General features: G+C 50.6%; 9 protein-coding genes across 9 annotated transcripts; 6 read left to right on the forward strand and 3 right to left on the reverse strand.

The window, feature by feature from the left end:
• Positions 1–309: 309 nt before the first annotated feature.
• Positions 310–2,295, forward strand: L3040_002393 (uncharacterized protein; the record flags this gene model as incomplete). Its single annotated transcript, XM_007289705.1, has 5 exons — positions 310–416; positions 466–548; positions 706–877; positions 999–1,077; positions 1,201–2,295. 5 exons carry the CDS (start codon positions 310–312, stop codon positions 2,293–2,295), a joined length of 1,536 nt encoding a protein of 511 aa, XP_007289767.1.
• A 2,568-nt stretch (positions 2,296–4,863) lies between these two features.
• Positions 4,864–6,020, forward strand: L3040_002394 (uncharacterized protein; the record flags this gene model as incomplete). Its single annotated transcript, XM_007289704.1, has 2 exons — positions 4,864–5,380; positions 5,428–6,020. 2 exons carry the CDS (start codon positions 4,864–4,866, stop codon positions 6,018–6,020), a joined length of 1,110 nt encoding a protein of 369 aa, XP_007289766.1.
• Positions 6,021–6,254: 234 nt separating this feature from the next.
• L3040_002395 (uncharacterized protein) lies at positions 6,255–6,626 on the reverse strand (the record flags this gene model as incomplete). The annotated part of the gene is made up of 3 exons (XM_007289703.1): positions 6,255–6,340; positions 6,400–6,502; positions 6,570–6,626. The coding sequence occupies 3 exons, from the start codon at positions 6,624–6,626 to the stop codon at positions 6,255–6,257; spliced, it is 246 nt and encodes an 81-aa protein (XP_007289765.1).
• A 313-nt stretch (positions 6,627–6,939) lies between these two features.
• On the forward strand, positions 6,940–9,552 carry L3040_002396 (uncharacterized protein; the record flags this gene model as incomplete). Its single annotated transcript, XM_066155536.1, has 2 exons — positions 6,940–9,443; positions 9,531–9,552. 2 exons carry the CDS (start codon positions 6,940–6,942, stop codon positions 9,550–9,552), a joined length of 2,526 nt encoding a protein of 841 aa, XP_066012532.1.
• An 875-nt stretch (positions 9,553–10,427) lies between these two features.
• On the reverse strand, positions 10,428–11,320 carry L3040_002397 (uncharacterized protein; the record flags this gene model as incomplete). The annotated part of the gene is made up of 3 exons (XM_066155537.1): positions 10,428–10,822; positions 10,962–11,061; positions 11,138–11,320. 3 exons carry the CDS (start codon positions 11,318–11,320, stop codon positions 10,428–10,430), a joined length of 678 nt encoding a protein of 225 aa, XP_066012533.1.
• Positions 11,321–12,585: 1,265 nt separating this feature from the next.
• On the forward strand, positions 12,586–14,768 carry L3040_002398 (uncharacterized protein; the record flags this gene model as incomplete). The annotated part of the gene is made up of 4 exons (XM_007289700.2): positions 12,586–12,646; positions 12,703–14,181; positions 14,416–14,492; positions 14,577–14,768. The coding sequence occupies 4 exons, from the start codon at positions 12,586–12,588 to the stop codon at positions 14,766–14,768; spliced, it is 1,809 nt and encodes a 602-aa protein (XP_007289762.2).
• Positions 14,769–15,784: 1,016 nt separating this feature from the next.
• Positions 15,785–17,740, forward strand: L3040_002399 (uncharacterized protein; the record flags this gene model as incomplete). The annotated part of the gene is made up of 7 exons (XM_007289699.1): positions 15,785–16,042; positions 16,088–16,205; positions 16,261–16,538; positions 16,587–16,807; positions 16,860–16,947; positions 17,001–17,106; positions 17,160–17,740. The coding sequence occupies 7 exons, from the start codon at positions 15,785–15,787 to the stop codon at positions 17,738–17,740; spliced, it is 1,650 nt and encodes a 549-aa protein (XP_007289761.1).
• Positions 17,741–17,952: 212 nt separating this feature from the next.
• On the reverse strand, positions 17,953–19,167 carry L3040_002400 (uncharacterized protein; the record flags this gene model as incomplete). The annotated part of the gene is made up of 2 exons (XM_007289698.1): positions 17,953–18,920; positions 19,050–19,167. 2 exons carry the CDS (start codon positions 19,165–19,167, stop codon positions 17,953–17,955), a joined length of 1,086 nt encoding a protein of 361 aa, XP_007289760.1.
• Positions 19,168–19,856: 689 nt separating this feature from the next.
• Positions 19,857–20,817, forward strand: L3040_002401 (60S ribosomal protein eL32; the record flags this gene model as incomplete). The annotated part of the gene is made up of 6 exons (XM_007289697.2): positions 19,857–20,039; positions 20,101–20,140; positions 20,232–20,256; positions 20,308–20,407; positions 20,536–20,657; positions 20,709–20,817. The coding sequence occupies 6 exons, from the start codon at positions 19,857–19,859 to the stop codon at positions 20,815–20,817; spliced, it is 579 nt and encodes a 192-aa protein (XP_007289759.2).
• Positions 20,818–20,852: the final 35 nt, after the last annotated feature.

The following is a 20,852-nucleotide window of genomic DNA, read 5'->3' on the forward strand; positions in this document are numbered from 1 at the left end:
TCTCTCTCTCTCTCTCTCTCTCTCTCTCTCTCTCTGGTTCAAATCTTCGGTTCTGCTTGGAGCTCAAGATAGGCTTTGTATAATGACGTGTGAGTCGCTGACATGCTCGATTTCGAATCCGAAGAAGCTGACCATCTGCCCAGATCTAGCGACCCTCCAGTACTGAAGAGGGAGCCACCGTGCCATCCCCATGACGATATAAACGCCCTCAAACGACCGCTCCATCCCATCTTGTATGTATGCCGAGAGTGAGACTCTGTCTCCCACTACTCGAAAGCTGAAGAGTGTACGTACGCACGTCGCGCCACCATGAGCGGCAAACGGCATATCGTCGTCTTTTCCGGTGGAAGCGCAGCGAACAATCTCGTCGATGTCTTCGGCAAGGTTGCTGAGGATAAGGGCTGCTCGTTGAGCTAGTGAGTACTCCAGCATTGGCGAAGAGAACATGTACTGATATGATCGAAGTATCATTCCTATATCTGACAACGGAGGCTCGTCGAGTGAGCTCATTCGGGTATTTGGGGGTCCAGGAATCGGGGATGTCAGGAGTGAGTTTTGTCCATTCTTCCATTTTTGCTAGTCCAATTTATGGCTGGGCAAGGTCATAGTTCTGATCCCATGCCTGGATGTCAGTGCCTCAGAACAAGCTTTTTGCGTGGCTTCCTCTTTTCTAGTTTCAGGCCCCAAATTGGCTAACCTCCTCAGGTCGTCTTGTCCGGCTTATCCCTGAAGATCCCTCTTCACCAGAAACAACCGCCATCAAAACGCTCTTCAACCACCGTCTCTCGCCTGACCCCTCTCTCGCCCGGGTAGAGTGGCTCAACATAGTCGAGTCGCGGCACCTCCTCTGGACATCCATCTCTTCTGAGAAGCGAGAGTAGGTTAGCCGAGCATAGCTCAAGTCCTGTTATCTTTGCAGCGTGCCCAATACACATTACTCTAGGGACTGCCTTCGAGTTTTAATCCATGTAAACAATACTGATTTTCCCAAACTTCAGACTGATTCGCTCTCTTCTCAACACGATCAACCTCGAAATAGTCAAGCGTCTTCGCCCAACCTCCTCCTTCAACTTCCAGGTCAGCTCATTTGCACTTGTGCTTTTGTAATCGAAAAACCAGATTAAGCTCTCAAACCAAGGATTTTAGATATCCTCTCGGCTCCCATCAGATTAAAAGAATCAATGCTAACGGGCTTAAAAGTCCGCCTCTGTAGGAAACCTGTTTCTGACCGGCGCCCGGCTTTTTACTGGCTCTTTTGAGTCTGCCATTTACCTACTCGGCGCGATCACTGGCGTGCCTAGCAACATCAACGTGATCCCGGCCATCAACAGCAATTTCTCGCATCATATCTCTGCCGGTCTGCAGGATGGCACCCACATTACGGGTCAGAACGCTATTTCGCACCCGTCTGCTCCTTCTGCTCCACCACCAAACCCCACCAACTTTTCCTCGGAGACCAACACGGAAGAAGAGACTATAGATGGAGGGGAAGAGATGTCACTGACAAGTCCAACAATGCTCCACCACCGCACTCTTTCGACAGAGCTCAGCGAGCACGAACTTATCGAAGACGCCAACCTACCTGGCTCTCTACCCACGCTCCGCAAACAATACATATCCTTCGCCAAAACCCACACCGCCGACCTCCCTTCTCGTATCGAGCGCATCTGGTATATAAACCCGTACGGCCAAGAGATCCGACCAGCGCCCAACCCAAAAGTGATTTCTTCCATCTCCGAATCTTCGGCGATAATTTACTCTATCGGGTCGCTCTACACATCCATCATACCGTGCTTAATCCTCCGTGACGTAGGCTCCTCTATTGCCTCTACCGCGAAGAACAACGACGGGAATGCCAAGTATAAGATTTTGATCTTGAACGGGAGTTTAGATCGCGAGACAAGGGCTGGGGGTGTGGATTTCACGGCAAGAGATTTCGTCGCTGCCATTGCGGAGGCGTGTGCGAGTTCTAGAGGTGATGCGAGAGGAAAGGCGGGGGTGGAAGTGGGAGTGGAGGGCTGGAGAGAGTATGTCACCCACGTCATCCATCTCCAAGGCGATGGCACGCCCCACGTCGAGAGAGAAGTGCTCATGCGAGCTGGGATCGAAGTCGTGCGGATCTATGGGAGAAAGCAGGAGAAGGGAGAAGGAGACGGGGGAGGAGGTATGGTGTATGATGGCGCGGCTCTGGGACAGGCATTGGCAGCTATCATTGGAGGTAAGCAGAAGAAAGCGCCTGGTATGCAGAACCGACGGAATACCATGGGCGTGCCCGGTGGTGTACTTACGGGTTAATGGGCAAAAGAGATACAATACCGTCAACGGATCCAGTTCAGCTCTTCTTGGAAGATGATCCTAAATCCGGTGTTGTTCGTTCATTCTAGATCGTATCTTACTCTTGATCTCGTACGTGGCTTATGTCCACTCTTCTATCTCATAGGATTTGTGTCCTTCATCTTTTTTAAATCGGTGCAACTTGATGGTTTTGACCCCCACAGCCACGTTCTAGTCGTCGCCGACGACTTTTGAGAAGATCACGAAACTTCGGAGTGCTTGGATGGCTAGATTTCGAGATTACACGCTCTACTTTGTTCTACTCTACATCGTACAGAAGAAAAAGGAAAAGGAAAAGGAAAAAAAAGAAAAAGAAAAAGAAAAAGAAAGAAAAAAACAAAAAACTTTACATGTGCGAGCGCATCTCCGGCGTCATATCATCCGCCTCACCCTTTCTAGAAGAAGAGCCGGAATAGCCTACAGATAGATCAGACGGAAGGAAGGAGGGAGAAGAGTAGATCAAGTTCACCGCGGCGAGACCCAACAATAACCACACACCATGCACCACCTTCCCGCGGCGGCCGCGCGCGACACAAAAACAAGACAACACAGAAACAGTACAGCAAGATGTGCCGGCTAACGACCTCTGTCTTTCTCTGCACCTGCCGCATCCCAGAGGTGAGCAGCTGCTCCCGGTGTCCGGCTGCTGGATACCGTCATGGCGTCGATTACACGGATGTGCTCGTCGCTGAGGAGGGTCCTGTGTTGGGGTTGGGGTGTGTCCCTTTAGCACGCGCCGTAGACGCCAGAGGAGGAGTAGGAGAGGGAGGAGTAGGAGAGGGAGGAGGGGGAGGAGCTCGGTTGGTGGCGAAGGCAGTGAGGAGGAGGGGGGGGGAGGGGGGTGGTGAGGTGGTGAGGAGGGTGTATAATTTGGGGTGGAGGTGGGGGGTTGAGACGGGACGGTTTGCTTGGGGGTGTGCGTGGATTTAAAGGGGGGGAGTTGGTGTGGGAAACGAAAGGGAACGAAATGAAATGGGGTTGGGGATTTTAGGTGGATTGGGATTGGGATTGAGAGTGAGGATGGGATGATGGGAGATGGGGGATATGGCCGAAGGGCTGGATTGCTGGCGAATTCTACTTCAAACCATTGGGATTCCGACTGAATTGAGAATCCATTTGATATGCGTTTGTTTCTTTTTTCCTCTCTCTCATGATCGAGTCATCCATGTTGGTGACAGATAGCTGATTTTATTGAACCTGTCGGGATCAACTTATCGTGAGTTGAAGCCGTACCAGCCTTATTGTCTTGTTAACGACAACGGGCACCAAGGATCGTTGGACACGACTGCACCTGAAGTGAGGAGTATGCCCAGTCTTCGGATAGAGCTCTCCAACCAACTGCATATAAGAGACATTTCACGGCGTCGTCCATCCATCTCGGAAATTCCATGCGGACTTCCAAACAAGGACGTTGATGCCATTCCTAGAGTCAATCTCCCACCTGCTCCTACATCTTGGCTGTTCTACTCGCGTTGGTCCTCGTACTGGTTATGTTCAGTGCTAGCAGTTACATGGCTGTGACACTTATGATTCCAACTTCGGAGTTGTGCGAAAAGAGTAATCCCATATGTTTTCGCGGGCGCGGAAGCCAACCGAGTCCAATGCCAGGAGCCGGGACGAGTTACATGGCTGCTATCAGAGCTCTGGAAAGACTTCATTAGAGATGAAACTGAAAGATCATCTTGATAGGTTCGAGTCAGCGCGAACTTGTGGTCATAGGAACCTTCGTATATTCTGTATGTTTCCGCGCTCAAAAGCTAGTGAGCTCCTGGACAAGTAGTCAGTCAGTAGTTCTATAAATTCAAGGCGGCAGGAACAATTTACCAGAAAATTGTATTCCCATCAGACTATTGTTCGTGTTTGAGTCTATTCCGAACCTAGGGCTTACCTACTATACTTGGAGCAGCAAGGTAAGTGTTTCATGGGATGGTTGAAACTCTCCTTTTGGTGTTTTCTTGCGTGGTTCACACCCATCTCTTGGGAGCTTGTTGGTTAGTTTAGTATGGCTTGCCTATACTCTTTCTCTTTATGTTAAGTTAAATGGTCATTCTGCTCGGCGTTATCAGGTCTTCTCAAGTCTTCTCAAGTTGCGAATCAAGCTATGCTTTAGAAATGTCTTTGGACGATGATAAGTGATTAGATCAGAGGGCTGTAGGTCGTTAAGATGTCAAACTCTCAACCGACTGTGAGGAAACATTGGACTTTGCGATAACATTAATATCAATATGATCCTCGCAGACCAGCCGGCGTCAAAACAACCTTCAAAGGCAAGCTACACACGTGATATCTGCTGACAGGGGCTAGCTACCTTTGTCTTTTGGTGGCACACACACTAGCATGCACCAGCCCACACTAGCGCCACCCAGCTCCCGCCACCATCCACAAGGATCCCTAGTTATGCCACCAGGTGTCCATATTTCCCAGGCTCTCGTCACAAAAGCTTCGTGTCACCTCCAGCTTCTCCGTAGTCGATCTACAACACGGTACACAAGATTGATATCATAGAAACACCATCAACAACTATCCAAAATGGTTCTTATCAAGAGCCTCATCCTCGCTGGCCTGGTCACATTATCCGCTGCCGCAGACTCCTCTGCCGTTATTGACCTGGTCCCTAGCAATTTCGATGAGATTGTCTTCAGTGGAAAGCCTGCACTGGTCGAGTTCTTCGCTCCCTGGTGTGGTCACTGCAAGAAACTTGCCCCAGTCTACGAGCAACTCGCCTCCGATTTCCTCTCTGTAAAAGACAAGGTCATCATTGCGAAGGTCGATGCCGATGCAGAGAAGTCATTGGGAAAGCGATTCGGTGTTCAGGGGTTTCCAACAATCAAGTTCTTCAACGGAAAGGATGAGACGCCGGAGGAATACGAAGGTGCCCGGGATTTGGAGAGCTTGACCGACTTTATTGTGAAGAAGACGAATGTCAAGCCTCGGAAGGCGAAGGGAGTTCCCAGCTCTGTGGAGTTGCTGACCGACGACACCTTCAAGGAGCTGGTTGGATCCGAGAAAGATGTCTTGGTTGCATTCACTGCGCCATGGTGCGGACGTAAGTCATCTTTATCATGTCAGTCAGGACTCGGCTGACCAAGGCAGACTGTAAAAATCTTGCCCCAATCTGGGAAAAGGTAGCCTCTGACTTCAGCGCTGAGGAGGGTGTTGTTATCGCCAAGGTCGACGCCGAAGCCGCAAGCTCGAAGGCTACTGCGAAGGATCAAGGTGTCTCTTCATACCCAACCATCAAGTTCTTCCCTAAGGGATCTACGACTCCAGAGCCATACGAGGGTGGCCGTTCCGAGGCAGACTTCGTTGCGTTTATGAACAAGAAGGCCGGAACACACAGAGTGTCGGGCGGTGGACTTGATGCTACTGCGGGTACCATTGAGGCCTTGGATACGATTGTAGCCAAGTTCACTGGTGGCTCTAGCATTGCCGAGGTCGCTAGTGAGGCTACGAAGGCTGCCGCTGACCTGAAATCTCAAGCCCAATACAAGTACGCAGAGTACTATGTTAAGGTCTTCGACAAGTTGGCAAAGAGCGACACATATGCTTCCAAGGAATTGGCTCGATTGGATGGTATCATCAAGAAGGGGGGTCTTGCACCAGCGAAGCTTGATGAGTTTACCAGCAAGACCAACATCCTTCGCAGATTTATTGCTGAGAAGCTTCCGGGCAAGTCTGAGTTGTAGATAATCAGCTTAGGACTGGCCAGTGTGTATCGTTACCAGGAAACTGTTGACAGGGACCTGGTATTGGCGAGCGTATCTCCGAGAATAATTATTGGAAAACTTGAATTGAAAGCAAAGAATATCTATCACAAGTTCCTGGTGACCTCCAATATGGCACCTTCAGATACCCAAACTCCGTTCTCTATGCCCGTATGACAACCAACGCACATTAGCCTATCCAAGGCTTTCCGAATATCATTTTGGGCTGTCGTTTCCCTCCCGTCCCTCGGAGCTTTGCAAAGCAGCCTCGAGGTTATCCAAGCGTCTCGACATTTCGTCCACTGCAGGGCTTATTAGTCTCCGTTTTAAGTATTCAAGCGCCAGTAGAAAAGCGGCATACTCTTTGCGAATATCTCACTGGAAACGCCAGCGAACTTGTTCGACAGAGAATTCAAAAGCTCGTCAACCACTGCTGAAAGTTCGGCAGGAGCCGCATCTGTGGTCTACCCAAGTAAGCTGATAGCCGCAGGTATTAAGAGTCGAGAATTGGCAGCTGGGCCGAGTACTTACCGAGTTGCGACTACTTGCATTATTATCGGGAGAACTGGAAGATGGGTTTGAAGCCATTGTTGGTGTCTGAAAGTAACTTTCGACGCTGGTACGGGTAATAGGTAAGGCTTCGATTGTTCGATTGTTCGATTGTTCGGCAATGATTTGGAGGTGAAGTGGGTAAGTAAGGCTGTAGTTTCGAGCTGCACGGCTGGGGAAGCTCATGTGAAAGTGGGGCGCAAGCTAAATAATCCCCCGTACAATCACCCAGGTATATTGACACTGATGATTTATATCAGCCATCCTTGACCACATCGCAATCAAGACTGTCGAACGATTATATTTCACAACACAATACGATGAAGCCTCTATTGGTTTCTGTGCCATCACGATGCCAACACAGCAGCCTCCTCCGCAGGAATATGCTCGTGTGATACTGATCATTATCCTACTCTTCTTCCTCTACACATCTCCAGACCAAGGCCCGCCTCCGGGCTTCCAATCGCCTCGCGATTATGCCACCCACAGAATCGATCGTTTCCGACACGACCTCGATATCTTAAATACTACAAAGTGGGGGGATTTCGCACCGAAGACTGCGCCTGGTTCCAAAAATGAAGCAGCAAAATATCTGAACCTCACAGGTTTCCGGGAAGAGGACGATTATGCATGGGAGAGACTGGATGCTTTTAAGAAGAGAAGCTTGGAATTCACCGAGGAAGCGAAGCTAGGCAGCTCGTGGAAGGACCCCAGCAGTGGAGAAATCGGCGATGTCTACCAGAATGCCACGGGCGTTGTAAGGGGGAGGTGGACGAGACACACGGCAGATCTCAATGGGCAGCCGCGGGAGAGAGTTATGAACTTGACAGAAATATCGCCCGTCACTAACTGGGCTTTTCGGGACGAGGAATACTGGCTCAGGAATATCACAGGCACTGAGGGCAAGCTGATGATGCGACTAGAGGAAAGAGGGGAAGATATGGACGTCACGGAGGATACGCCAGATGACCTTTCGCTGCCTGTCAAACCTGCGAACATTGTGAGAGAGGTAGCGGCGACTGTAACAATCCAGGACGAGAGTAGTAGCGGTGATGGGTGGGACATGAAGGTCCATGGAGCCCACTGGCCAAAACAAGGAGTTATGCTTTTGACAACTACCAGTGAGAAATTCGCCGGTGTTTTTGGGCTACCGCATCTGACTCTGGATTCCAATCAATTTCTCGCGAGCCAGAGACTATTCAACAAGACCCTGGGAGCAAAAGTTGGAAGTCTCCTCGAGAAGACATCCTGGAACGACCTGGGCAATCCATGGACCTCGAGCCCAGATAGCGCCGGTGACTCTACGATGCCAACTCCGCACTGCGAGTATGTAGTATATATTCAACTCTACCCCATGAACGTGTACCAGGGAGCAGGTGGACCCTACTTTGACCAATCAACTATTGTTGATCGAATCGAAGAAGAACTTCGATTCCCGAATGGCGCCCCTATTCCGCCCGCTCCGGGACTCAAGATGTCAACAGTGATATTCTCTCCGGATTGTGGCTTCATCCTCGAGTCGAAAGGACCTCCGAAATTTGCAGCTGTCGACGGGACCCACCTCAACGGCAAGAAGCAGGAGATATATCTGTTTGATGTTAAGCAGGGCCTCCATGCTTTGACTGCTACAATGTTTGGACAGATTCTGCTCTTAAAGATGCAGTCGAAGGAAGCATCCACTCCATCTACCGTTGGTCGGGTTAGTCTCTTCACGATTGCAATGATGCTGATGGCGGATGCTATGTTATTTTCTAGCTTGTCGCTTTTGACTGTCACCGCACCAAATATTTTCCCCGCCGCACTTTTGACAGCGTTTGTAGCCTTAATGTCACTGGGAATAGGGATACGCTTCGTGTCTGCGGTCTACACAGTCCAGGAGCCCGAAAGAAGGGAACGGCTGCGAGCTCAACAAGCAGCCGAAGCAGCAAACGCTCCTACAAGAACAGCTACAGCCCTGGGTTCTGCCCCCCTACCGAATCCTATCATTACCGCTGCCGGTCCAGATGTGCCGCTTGTAACGCCTGCAGTCACACCAACTCCTACTCGTATAGAGGCACCTATCATCATTCCATCAGATCAAGACATCGATGCTGAAATAGAGGAGAATCTGAGCGCGGCCGCCTCGGCATCCCTTCTCCCAACAGCGAATAGTCCAGCAACTACTCAGACTCCACCAAGGACCACTTCCAGCTTTGGCGTTGTCTACATGAAGTTCGTGCTGACCTCGACATTCCTCCTCTTCCTCACTGTGTCATCCGTCTCCTGGTCTGTTCCCATTCGTACTGCTTTCATAAATTTGCTCTCGTTCACGTATCTATCTTTCTGGGTGCCCCAGATCCGGCGGAACGCCGTCCGAAGCTGCCGTAAAGCACTGCTGTGGAAGTTTATCATCGGCCAATCAGTCCTACGCTTGCTACCTTTCGCCTATTTCTACCTGAGGGAGGACAACATTATGTTTGCTGAAACAGACTGGAAAGCATTTTGTGTACTGGTAGGCTGGGTTTGGATCCAGATCTGGGTCCTAGTTGGGCAGGAAGTGCTAGGTCCCAGATGGGGCCTACCGCATGGCTGGTATGAGCCCGGATGGGACTACCATCCCATTTTAAGCGAAGACAATGTCGAATCTGGTGGGCTACCCATTGGGCTTGTGCAGATTCCAGGTTCGCCGTCTCTTGAACGAGTAGCGACTGGCGAGAGTGGAGACATGGAAAGCAGGAAAAAGCAAGATGACACTGTGAGAATTGTTGATTGTGCCATCTGTATGCAAATACTGGAAGTGCCGGTCGTGGCTGCTGGCGAGGATGTCACTGGCTCTGGGGCTGCTGGTGGCGTTGGGGGGATGTTGGCTCGAAGGCAGTACATGGTTACGCCTTGTAGGCACATATTCCACACTGCTTGCTTGGAAGGCTGGATGAGGTTCCGGCTACAGTGCCCGAATTGTAGGGAGAATTTGCCGGCTCTGTAGGAGAAGTATTGGTTAGCAGGTAGCAAGCAGCTTCTTACATTTTTTTTTTAAATAAAAAAATCGGAACTTCCCTCTTCAGTTCTTGTGTAGCCGCCACTATGGTACATACTGTTGCGCAGCAGCAGCTTCCTCTTCTCCTTTCTCCTCCTTCTCGTCTCTTCACCTCTTAAGAAATCTCTGGAATTATCGACTCGAATCACTCACTCACCCTTAGCCTCAGCCTTCACTTCTCAATCTTCGATTCCGTTCCGACGATGGTGCTAAATCGCTATCCTATCCGTCCCGTATCCCGTATTCCGTAAGCGCATACCTAAACCCGTGCCATACATACTCCGTACTCCGTCCCCTCGCCTAACCTATCTAGTCCCGATAGGTAGTCAACAGGGTAAGAAAGAGAGGGATGGATATTCGCTCGTCTCTGCCTAGATTTGCTGCTGTCTGGTAGCTCTGGTATCTATAGCGATTGTTGATGTTTACGTACGAGGAGTACGATAGCTGAGGTATTATGGCTTGAACTTGCTTTCGATGATAGGATAGAAGAAGTAATTGGAGATAAGGAGTTATTAGTAGTATGTACCTTATGTGATTGACGCTTGTTAGCTTGAGTCCCGAGACTGGCTTACGAAGGAACAGGCTTAGTGAGTTCACATTTCGAACAAACCAATGGCATACAAAGCCTTCTGCTTTGAACGTGAAGTTGCATGACATTCTGATAACTTCAAGCTCGCTATCTTTTCGCATTCTTCAAAAGAAGCATGCCTAAGATCTGTCTGGCAAACCCATGATCTATCCGAACACGCCGCCCAGCAAGTGCACCCGAACACCACCGGCCAAACCAACGCTGCGTCTCACATCCATCGTACTCCACCCCCTGTTCACTTCCCAATCGTCAAAAACAGCCGATCACCCACATCCCCCAATCCAGGCTTGATCATCCCCTTCTCCGTGACCTCGCCATCAACACCTGCGACCCAAATTTCTGTACCCTCGGGCCACTCACTCGCCGCTCGCTTGAGACCCTCCACGGCTCCGAGGACGGCAACCACAATAATTCTCTTGACGCCCCATTCTTTTAGTGTCTGGATGGCTGCGGCAGAAGTGCCACCGGTGGCGATGACTGGGTCGAGGAGGATGGCAAGCTCGGAGGCTTGAGAATTGGGGGAGTCGGAGGGCGTGTTGGCGGCGGGACGGTGGTAGGGGAGGTTGTTGTAGTATTCTACGGGCTCAAGCGTGGTAGGTTCTCGGAAGAGACCGAGGTGGTGGACTGCTGCTGGATGGGGGAGGATGGTTTGGATTGCTGGGAGGAAAGAAAGTGTTGTCAGCCGGTTGCTTGGTTGTGATTTGGGATATTGAAATCATGGAATTTCGGAAGTCGAAGAATAGGAATAGAGGGACGAGAGTTTACTGACCATCCAGCATGCCTAGCCCAGATCTCAGAATCGGAACTATGGAAATAGTACTCGGCGATACATTGGTGGTGGTGTATTCATATCCCAGGTGGGTCTGGGCCTGTTTCTGGGTCAGTAAAGCGGAAGGCGGGGCAGTTAACCTCTGCATCTTCACATCTTGTCCTATCTTAGCTTACAGTCTCTCCGGTCTTGATGGTGAGCCCAGCAGCTGTAGCTTCGCAGCCTATGATGAGTGCAATCTCATGGACCAAAGCTTTCGTTTCTCTAGAGTTTGCGGTGCTGGCGCGGAGTTGGGAGAGCTTGGCCTGGAGACACGGATGCGTGGAGATGTGAACGGTTGAAGGTAGGTCGAAAGACATAGTTGTTTTTTTGTTGATGCCAACAAGCACTGCAGAAGCGAGAAATGATATGGTTTTCTTTCTTTCTTGGTTTCCAGGAGGCAATTGGGAGAAGTTGAAAGAGGGAGATGCAGTGGGCAGGAAAGGGAAGCGGAGTGACGTTGTCGGAGGTATCATATCGCTGGACTATCTGATGTCTTATCGTATCGCGCTTATCTTATCGATTGGCTATTCTCATTTACGAGCCTTCATGACGTTGGCCTAGATGGGATCGATTAAAGCGTCATGAGGCCATAAGGCAGAAACAGGCACACACGCATTAGACAGCCACTCGGACGCCGAACCTCCGACGGAGCTAATCTCAATCGGGTATAGCCTACATCATTCCCGCATCAACTACTCCGTAAACGATTGACTAATAAGCGCGCTTATAAAATCGGCTAAGTCGCTAAACTCCGATACTTAATATAAAAATTCGAGTTCAAATCGAATTTAAAGTTTCGCTCGTGATTGATTTGATTCGAATATCACGTGCGAAGCTCGTTAAGCGGCCGCTAGCTTCGACTAACTAATCCTTTCTTCTTTTAACCAAGGCCTGCTTGCTAGCACCGTATAGTAACAAAAAGAAGGCTAAAAGCGGAAGTTTGAAGAGCCTTACGTGCACGCTCGAATCAACACGTGACGTAACAATAAGCGTAAAGCTTTTTCAATACTATCCCCCCCCATGAATAAATGTCGGACCCAGTTTAGGCCCATAAATCATAGAGCGGTGGTTTCTTAATGGCTCAAAGCCCTGTCAACTCCACTGTATAGGCTAAATACTGGCTCAAAGATACTTTTCAAAGCTGAATCCTTATAAGTTGATTGGTTTAAGCCCTGGTAAGATTCCTTGCGAAATTATACTTTCGACATTTATTCATGGGGGGGGATAGTATAAGTAATAGTTTATCTCGAAGTAAATACACGTTATCGATAAAAAGCCGAAATATCTTATAATCAGTTAAATTAAAGAAATAAAAATAAAGGTAACGTAAAAGAAGTCGAGCGCACGTGCTTAGTATTATAAAAAAGCTAAAAATAGTTTTTATTTCGTTGAATTTGCTTAAGTCAAACGGCGAAGGAAGTAGCGAGAAAAGTGGCGAAAGAGGTGGCGGAAAAGGTGGCGGGAGAAGTGGCGAAGGAGGCTGTGTTATGCGTGTATGCCTGTTTCTGCCTTATGGCCTCATGACGCTTTAATCGATCCCGCCTAGATGGACCAGATACTTTTCGCAAAAACCATAACGACGATGGCAGTCTCCAACATTAGCATCATCGGCAAGTGGAGCGCGGGCACAACCTGGAGGGGTGGTATACTATGATGGCGATGGCGACAGCGACCCTGGATGCGACAGGATCGGGCACAGCAGGGCAGCACAGCGTCGTCGACCAGCCTGGATTGGGAGGGAGGAACCCTATGACAGAGGAACTGCACGGCTCTGGGAATTCGAATGGGATGTCACCAGCTGCGACCGGGAGCTTGAGGAATCGAGATCTCACCGTTGAGGGCAGTAAGGGAGAGAGCGTCTCGAGAGAAGCGCCGCAAGATCCTTTTCCCCACTCGATATCCCACACCCCACGGATATCATCGCGAAGTCAACGAGCTGCTCGTCAAATCTCGCAGAACCCGGATAGCTACGATGTTCCAGATTATCATGCCAACCTAAACGAGTCACTTGGCCCGTCGCCAGAGCAAAATCCAGATGAGGCAGCTCTATACCTGCGCAAGTCACTTGAACAGGAGAGAAGTCAGGAGCAGGGATATCGGAGAACCGAAGAGGTCCGCGGGAAAGCATCGAGAGAAAATCCCGAGGAGGGCTCGAAAAGAGAGCAGGAGGGAGCCCCCAAAGTGTCGAAACTGGCAACTCAGCTCTATGTCATTTCATACCTGATCCTGTTCTCCTTTCTTGGAACGCTTGCGAGACTTGGTCTCCAAGCCATTACGTTTTATCCCGGGGCTCCGGTGGCATTCAGTGAGCTCTGGGCCAACTTTGGAGGAAGCATTGTTATGGGCTTTCTGAGCGAGGACCGGATGCTGTTCAGGAATGAATGGGGAACACCAACATATCATCGGCAAATTCAGAAAGCGGAGAGGCAGAAGCGAGACGAGGAAATTGAATCAGGATCAGATGGCATAGTCGACTTGGGAGCTGCCAAGAAGGCGCATGCGGCGACGAAGAAAACGATACCCCTATACGTTGGCCTTGCAACAGGGTTTTGTGGCTGTTTAACTTCCTTCTCCTCTTTCATCAGAGATATCTTTCTGGCGCTTTCGAACGAACTTCCTACGCCATTGAACCACCATGAGGATTATGGGCCTGTCAGTGCTGCCCCCGAGTCGACGGTAGCAAGGAATGGTGGATATTCTTTGATGGCGTTGCTAGCTGTCATCATCACCACCATAGCCCTCTGCGTTTCAGGACTGCACTTTGGGGCCCACCTAGCCATTGCCACCGAACGGTTCATACCAAGTCTTCCTTTCAAGCTCTGGCGAAAATTACTGGATCCATTGGCGGTCTTCCTTGCTTGGGGCTGCTGGCTTGGCGCCATCCTCCTCGCCATCTTCCCCCCTGATAGGCATTCCGCACCCCCGGAAATCTGGCGCGGCCGCGCTGTCTTTGCACTCGTTTTCGCACCGTTAGGATGCTTGGCTCGTTTCTACGCCTCCCTCTACCTCAACAGCAAAATAGCTTCTTTCCCTCTCGGAACCTTCGCTGTAAACATCTTCGGCACGGTAATACTAGGTATGAACTACGACCTACAACATGTACCGCTTGGAGGCGTCGTTGGCTGCCAGGTGCTGGAAGGTATCCAGGATGGGTTCTGTGGGTGCTTGACGACGGTTAGTACGTGGGTTAGTGAGTTGAGCTCGCTGCGCAGAAAACATGCGTATATATATGGCGCTACGAGCGTGGTTGTTGCGTTGTGCTTCTTGATTGTTATCATGGGAAGCATGCAGTGGACCAGAGGGTTCTCAGAGATACAGTGTGCAAAATAGAAACCCGGAATCGCTTAAGGCACGCCGTTCAATTACATGCCAAGTAATTAATCTCTGTCCCATCTCATCTCTGGCCTTACAGTCATGGTCTCAGAGGGACTGCTCATAGGTATCAGAAGACACGCGAAGCTGCATATGCTGTGTATCGTGGGCTCTGGAGTACGTATATATTTTCTGGTCCCGGTGCCCAGCACTCAGATACAAAACCTGCAATCTACACAGAGCTCTAACATTAAATGCCAGGGGAAAAGATGTGACCGAGTCAACTGTCACCGAGACAACGAAGACTATCGGAGCGCAAGGAGGCAGTCCTCGAAGTACTTGTGCGAGATGGACGACTTGCCAGGCAACCTTTACAAGGCGAAACCTCTCCCATGCATGCAAAATGATCTATCACAAAATACCATCCATCTTTGCACCATGGGGCAGCTCTAATTAACAAGTAATTGATAGCCGAGATTTAGCGTTCCTTAACAAAACAAAACGAAATAAGACGGAATTTCTGCACCACAACGGCTCGTCCGTTTACGACGTCGTACACCACGACGACGACGACGACGACGACGACCATTACCATCGTGGCTCTTTCCACATTTCTCTTTAGCCCATCAGGTCCGGCATTCGTCATTCATCATCCGATCGTCGATGGGACGTTGTGATGGGCATTCGCTCGGGAGCTACCCCGGATAGGCAGTTGGCAACTTGGCATTTGATCGGCATACCGCCGCATACGATACACAATAGCCATGATATCCGACTCCACACTTTCTACTTTCTTGTCGGCACCTGCCTCTTCCTCGTCGACCACGACATCAAATTCCATGGAGTAGCGAATCAAGAATGCAAGACCCGAGTCAGTCCGTGACTCGTTACTCCATGCAAGCGACCGCGGTATTCCTTGGCACCGATGCTTGACGAGCTTCTTTTGGGTTGGCAGAAGTGGTCCCGGGTCCCGACATGCTTGTTCCCCCCGTTCCTCTGGGCCTCATCTCTCATCGCAAGAGTCCTCTTTTTTACTTCCTCTACTATTCAGCGTCTTTCCTGTCCCGTGTCGGCGTGGGCTACATAGCATCTTACAGCTGCAGTCGATAAGAGATCTATCGAGATTGCTTATATCTAGCAGATCAGATCTGCACTTTGATGTGAGATAATCCATACATTCAATCACTCAATCACAGGTGACAGAGCTGTCCCGATTACGGTAGGTGCTACGTTCTGTTGCCACTGGCAATCTGCTTTCGATATGCATGATGTATGTTGGCAGTGCTCCATACTCAGTAAGTTGATAAGAGGTGCTGCACCTCACTGCTCTTTATCTCCTCTTCTCTTTACGAGTCTCGGTCCCTTCATTTCCGTCTCGGTTCATTCGCCTGAAGGAAAAAAAAGGCCTTCTTTCTTGGTGTCGGGCCTAGTATTGCCAGGTCAGGATTCAGATCTCTCGGACTCTCACCATGAAGACTTCCATCTTGGCTGCGGCCACGGCATTGGCTTCCTTCGTCACCGGTAAAAATGATTTCCGAAGTCTGGGACGGTTGCTGCCACCCCTTGAAAACGGCGATGTGCATGCTGAGGCTTTCGCCGCGGCTGCTGTCACCACGACCGGGTCCGCCTTCTTCACCCAATTGCTGGATCACGATGATCCGAGCAAGGGAACCTTCCAACAGAAGTACTGGTGGAACTCGGAATTTTGGGCAGGGCCAGGCTCGCCGGTACGTTCAACATTGCAGGCGCGAGGTCGAAGCTAAAGATTGCAGGTTGTCTTCTTCACTCCCGGTGAAGCAGCCGCGGCGCCTTATGGTTCATACCTCACAAACGTTACAGTCTCTGGTCTCTTTGCCCAGGAGGTCCAGGGAGCTGTCATCCTGTTCGAGCGTGGGGATGATCCCTCCCACGTCTTTGATCGACCTGACTGGCTGACTCGAGGTAGACCGATACTACGGTGACTCGTCTCCATACGATACTCTAGATGCCGAGACTCTGCAACTGTTGACTTTGCACCAATCCATGCAGGATTTCACTTACTTCGCAAACACCGCCGCTCTCCCGTTCGATATCAACCACAGTTCGAATGCTAACAAAGCGCCATGGGTCTTCACAGGTGGCAGTTACTCCGGTGCTTTGGCAGCGTGGACTGAGAAGTTATTTCCCGGTACTTTCTGGGCATACCACGCTTCTAGTGCCCCCGTTGAAGCGATATACGACTACGTGAGTCTGATAATTTCCATGGGGCAAGCGCCGGACTGACGAGATCAGTGGCAATATTTTGCACCTATCCAGGAGGGTATGCCAAAGAACTGTAGCAGTGTGAGTATCTCATTAACCGAGGTCCATCACAATCTGACGGTCGAAAAGGACATCACAGCTGTCGTTGAGCATATGGATAAAGTTTTCATGAAGGGAACCGACGCTGAGAAGCTCGCGCTCAAGACCCAATTCGGTCTGGAGTCTCTTGAGCACAACGATGATGTTATGGGGTAAATCCGGATTGTATTGCGACCCGTTGCTGGTTACTGACAAGCTCCCTAGTGTCCTGGAATACGGCCCCTGGCTGTGGCAATCCAACAGCTTTTCCACTGGTTACTCTGATTTCTTCCAATTCTGCGATGCCATTGAGGTTAGTGTCTTCGGTATCTCAAAACCTAGATATAATTATTAAAACCGCCCCAGGGTGTCGAGGCTGGAGCTGCCGTCACTCCAGACGCAAATGGAATTGGTCTCGAGAAGGCCCTCCCTAATTACGCCAAATGGGTAAACGAGACTCAAATTCCAGGCTGTGCGTCCCTAGCCTACTCCCTGCCTCGACCAAACAGCTAATCCCCATCTTAGCTTGTCAAAACTACGGTTATACGGACGAGCGCGAAACCAAGTGCTTCGACACATACGACGAAACCAACATCCTCTTCACCGACCGCGGTGTCAATAACGTCGCCTTACTGCAGTGGCAATGGATGCTCTGTAACGAACCATTCGGATACTGGCAAGACGGTGCTCCTCGTCACGAGACTACCATCGTCTCCCGCCTGATCACAGGCGATTACTGGCAACGCCAATGCGGGCTTTTCTTCCCCACGGTCAACGGCTTTACTTACGCTTCCAACATATCGGCTGACAACAACGTGCACCAAGTCAACAAGCACACCGAGGGCTGGAGGCTCGAGGATACTACCCGCTTGATCTGGACCAACGGTCAATACGACCCATGGAAGACTTCCGGCATGTCGAGTGAGTACAGACCGGGCGGGCCGTTCCCTGGCACTGAAGCTGCGCCGTTGCAGATCATTCCCGGGGGCTTCCATTGCTCGGATTTGAGGTTGAAGAATGGACAGTATAATGCTGGTGCGCAGCAGGTTATTGATAATGAGGTGGCGCAGATAGTGAAGTGGGTAGCGGAATACCAGAAGAAATAGGCGTCGATAATGTGATGTGAGATGAATCGGAGAAATCCACGCACAGCAAATTCTGTCTGACATTTCCTGGGTGTTTGTTCACGGGCACTTCATTTCATTTGAGTATCCTCAGCCCCTTTCAGATCACCCGTGAGAAATGCTGGATTCTGGTCAGGAGCAAGCCTCAGACAAGTCTCTTCTCACGTGACAAAGTGACATTGGTAGCTGTTGACCTATTCCCTCCATCTGATACCCCATGCCCCTTTGGCAAAACTCGCCTCAACAACACTTCCCTGCCTCACTGCCTCGCAGAGGCGTCTGCCCTCCGCTCCCTCGCCATCACCAACCTCACTTCCCTTAGCAGTAACAAAGCCAAAAGCCACCCCTCTCCTCGCAGCACATCTGACAGACTCCCTCCCATCCGCCCTCACCTGACCTTCCCTCCTCTTTTGCAAATCCTCATCCGTTTCCTCCCTCCTCTCTTTAATTCCCTTCTCGCCGCCTACACCACCATTAACCTCAGACACATCTTGGGTCGGCCGAATGCGTGCACCGCTGCGGATAGAAAGCCTAGCCAGGACCTCCGGATCCAGCTCCTCCTTTGAATCACTAGTAGCAATAACGGCACCTCCCCCTTCATCGTCATCATCACCATCACCTTCTTCTTCTTCTTCTTCCTCGTCATCCGTTCTCCCCTCCCCATCTACCTTTTTCAAAGCAGCCCTCCTCTCAATACTCTGCATCTTGGATCTCTCGACCTCGTCATCCGACGAAACCATATCCACACTCCTCCACTCCCCCTTCTCCATCACGCCCCTCCTTTTCCGATTCTTCCCGCGCCCAAACATCCTCTCGGGATCCTCATCCTTCCCAAAGACCAGCCGCTCCACATCCTCACACTGGACCAGGATCCGATTCTCCCCTTTCTTCCGGCCCTTCCTGCCACCCTTCTTCTCGCCTCCTTTACTGCCGGCAGCTCCAGCTCCAGCTTCAGCAGCCGCCACCGAACGGGCGATCCTCTCAACAATCTCCGCGCCGAGCAACGCCGGCGGAACAGGCAGTTCGCGGCTCTCGAGCAGAGACACGAAGACGGACTCGATGTATGCATCGAGGGCCCCGTTCCGCTTGTGATTCTTGCACCGGGCAGCGCAGTACTTGGGTGGGGTGGACGCGGCAGAACCCTTTTCTTTCTTGCGGTCACCTGGCACGGATTCGTCGTTAGTTCACTCGTAGTCAGTCACCTGAGAGGATGGAATTGCAATTCTTCCATGGGATTGTGAAGCCCGAGGGACGTGAGATGTGAGAAATAGAACGAGGGAGGAACGGATACCGATGACGCGTCCGCACGCTCTACAGTATAAGACGGATTCGGACCCCGGGAGGAGGTAGAAGGGGGGTGGCGTCGCTTGCGACTTCGAAGGCCTTGACCACGAGTCCATCCACGACATCTTTGGCGTTACAGTAATCAGCAAAGGACGTGGGGGCGAGGATAATATTCGCAAAATTAGATCGCTGCTGGTTGCTGTTTGCTCGGCGTTTTTTTTTGTCGTCGTGGAGGACTCCCTCATGGGATAGATATATTACCGGTATGATAATGGAGCTGGATGGGTATGGATCGAGAATCGCTTACGTCATCGGAACATTAAGCGAGAAGGCCGTCTCGATCTGGTGGGAGGCATGAAAAGCTGTTTGGCGAACGAGTCCAAGCAAGGTCTGTCAAAATATGATCGCCTTCCTCCATGCTTCAGTCGCAGAGATCGTGTCAGAATTTCTTCATTGGAAATTTTTCGGACCTGGTTCGGATGCAATCAAGTTCCGGATAATCCGTTCGGTGATGTTGGATTGCTCTTATTACATCTCTTTCGCTCAGCGATCCGTCCATCTGGGCTCGGGGAAGTGAGATATTCGGAAGCTCCTTTCTGCTATCACACATGAGGTGGCATAATAGAATGTGGAAGAACGCTATACCGGACTGGCTTGCTGATACTTACAATGTCTGTGAGGACATTGCGTTGCAATTTCCAATATGCCAGCTTCACAGGCTAGCAGGGACTTCAAAATCTAGGACAGATATCACGAAGGGACCTTGGGAACTCGACCGAGGGCGGCGAAACCCATGTAAATAGAAAAAATTTATATGTTTACATTTATAGGTACCCACCTCTTCGCGAGGTGCTGTGGCTTAGTCACCCGAGCCAAGGCGAATCATGTGACCTTAGCGCTCGGTGATTGGATCAGCGCTGCACACACGATTTGCGATTGGAAAATTGCGCGAACATTCAAACCCCACGACAACCGCCAAACGAAAACCAACGACAAAGTAAGCCACCACTTCTGGGGACCTTCGCAGATTCTATTTCCCGTAGCTAACAGCAGTCAAGATGGTTTCCGCAGCAAAGCACGTCCCGATCGTGAAGAAGCGTGAGTCCTACTCCTGGTTCGAGATTTGGGCCGACGACGGCGACCTCGGCGATTTCTACTACAATAACATTTGCTGATAGAATATACGCAGGCACCAAGCGCTTTCACCGCCACCAGTATATTCCCCATGAGTTCTCAGCGGTCGAACGAATCTAACAGTCTCGCAGATCGGACACTTACAAATGTCTCGACGCCAGCTGGAGAAAGCCCAAGGGTATCGATAACAGAGTCCGAAGACGTTTCAAGGGCCAAATGGTTATGCCATCGGTACGTGAGAGGATAGGAATGGGGCCCTGGAGCTCACGGCGGACGAGATCAACAATCGAACCACGAAATCAACGGCCATAAATCTCTGGACCGACCAAGTTGAGGGCAAGAGCTGATGAGATGAACAGATTGGTTTTGGATCCAACAAGAAGACCCGCCACATGATGCCATCCGGACACAAGGCTTTCCTCGTCAACAACGTCCGTGATGTTGAGCTTCTCCTCATGCACAACAAGACCTTCGCTGCCGAGTACGTTTCTCCTGTGGACAGGTAGTCGAGAAGGCACTGACATCTTGCTAGGATCTCACACGCAGTTTCGTCGAGAAAGAGAATTGATATTGTTGCACGCGCGAAGGAGCTCGGTGTTAAGGTTACCAACCCCAAGGCTCGTGTTACGACTGAGGTTTAGGGTGGTGGTTTTTCGTTTGGGAACTTGGCAAAGGG

Source organism: Drepanopeziza brunnea (assembly GCF_022702325.1).
Source record: "Drepanopeziza brunnea f. sp. 'multigermtubi' strain 214-2 chromosome Unknown ctg3, whole genome shotgun sequence".
Classification (NCBI taxonomy): Eukaryota; Fungi; Ascomycota; class Leotiomycetes; order Helotiales; family Drepanopezizaceae; genus Drepanopeziza; species Drepanopeziza brunnea.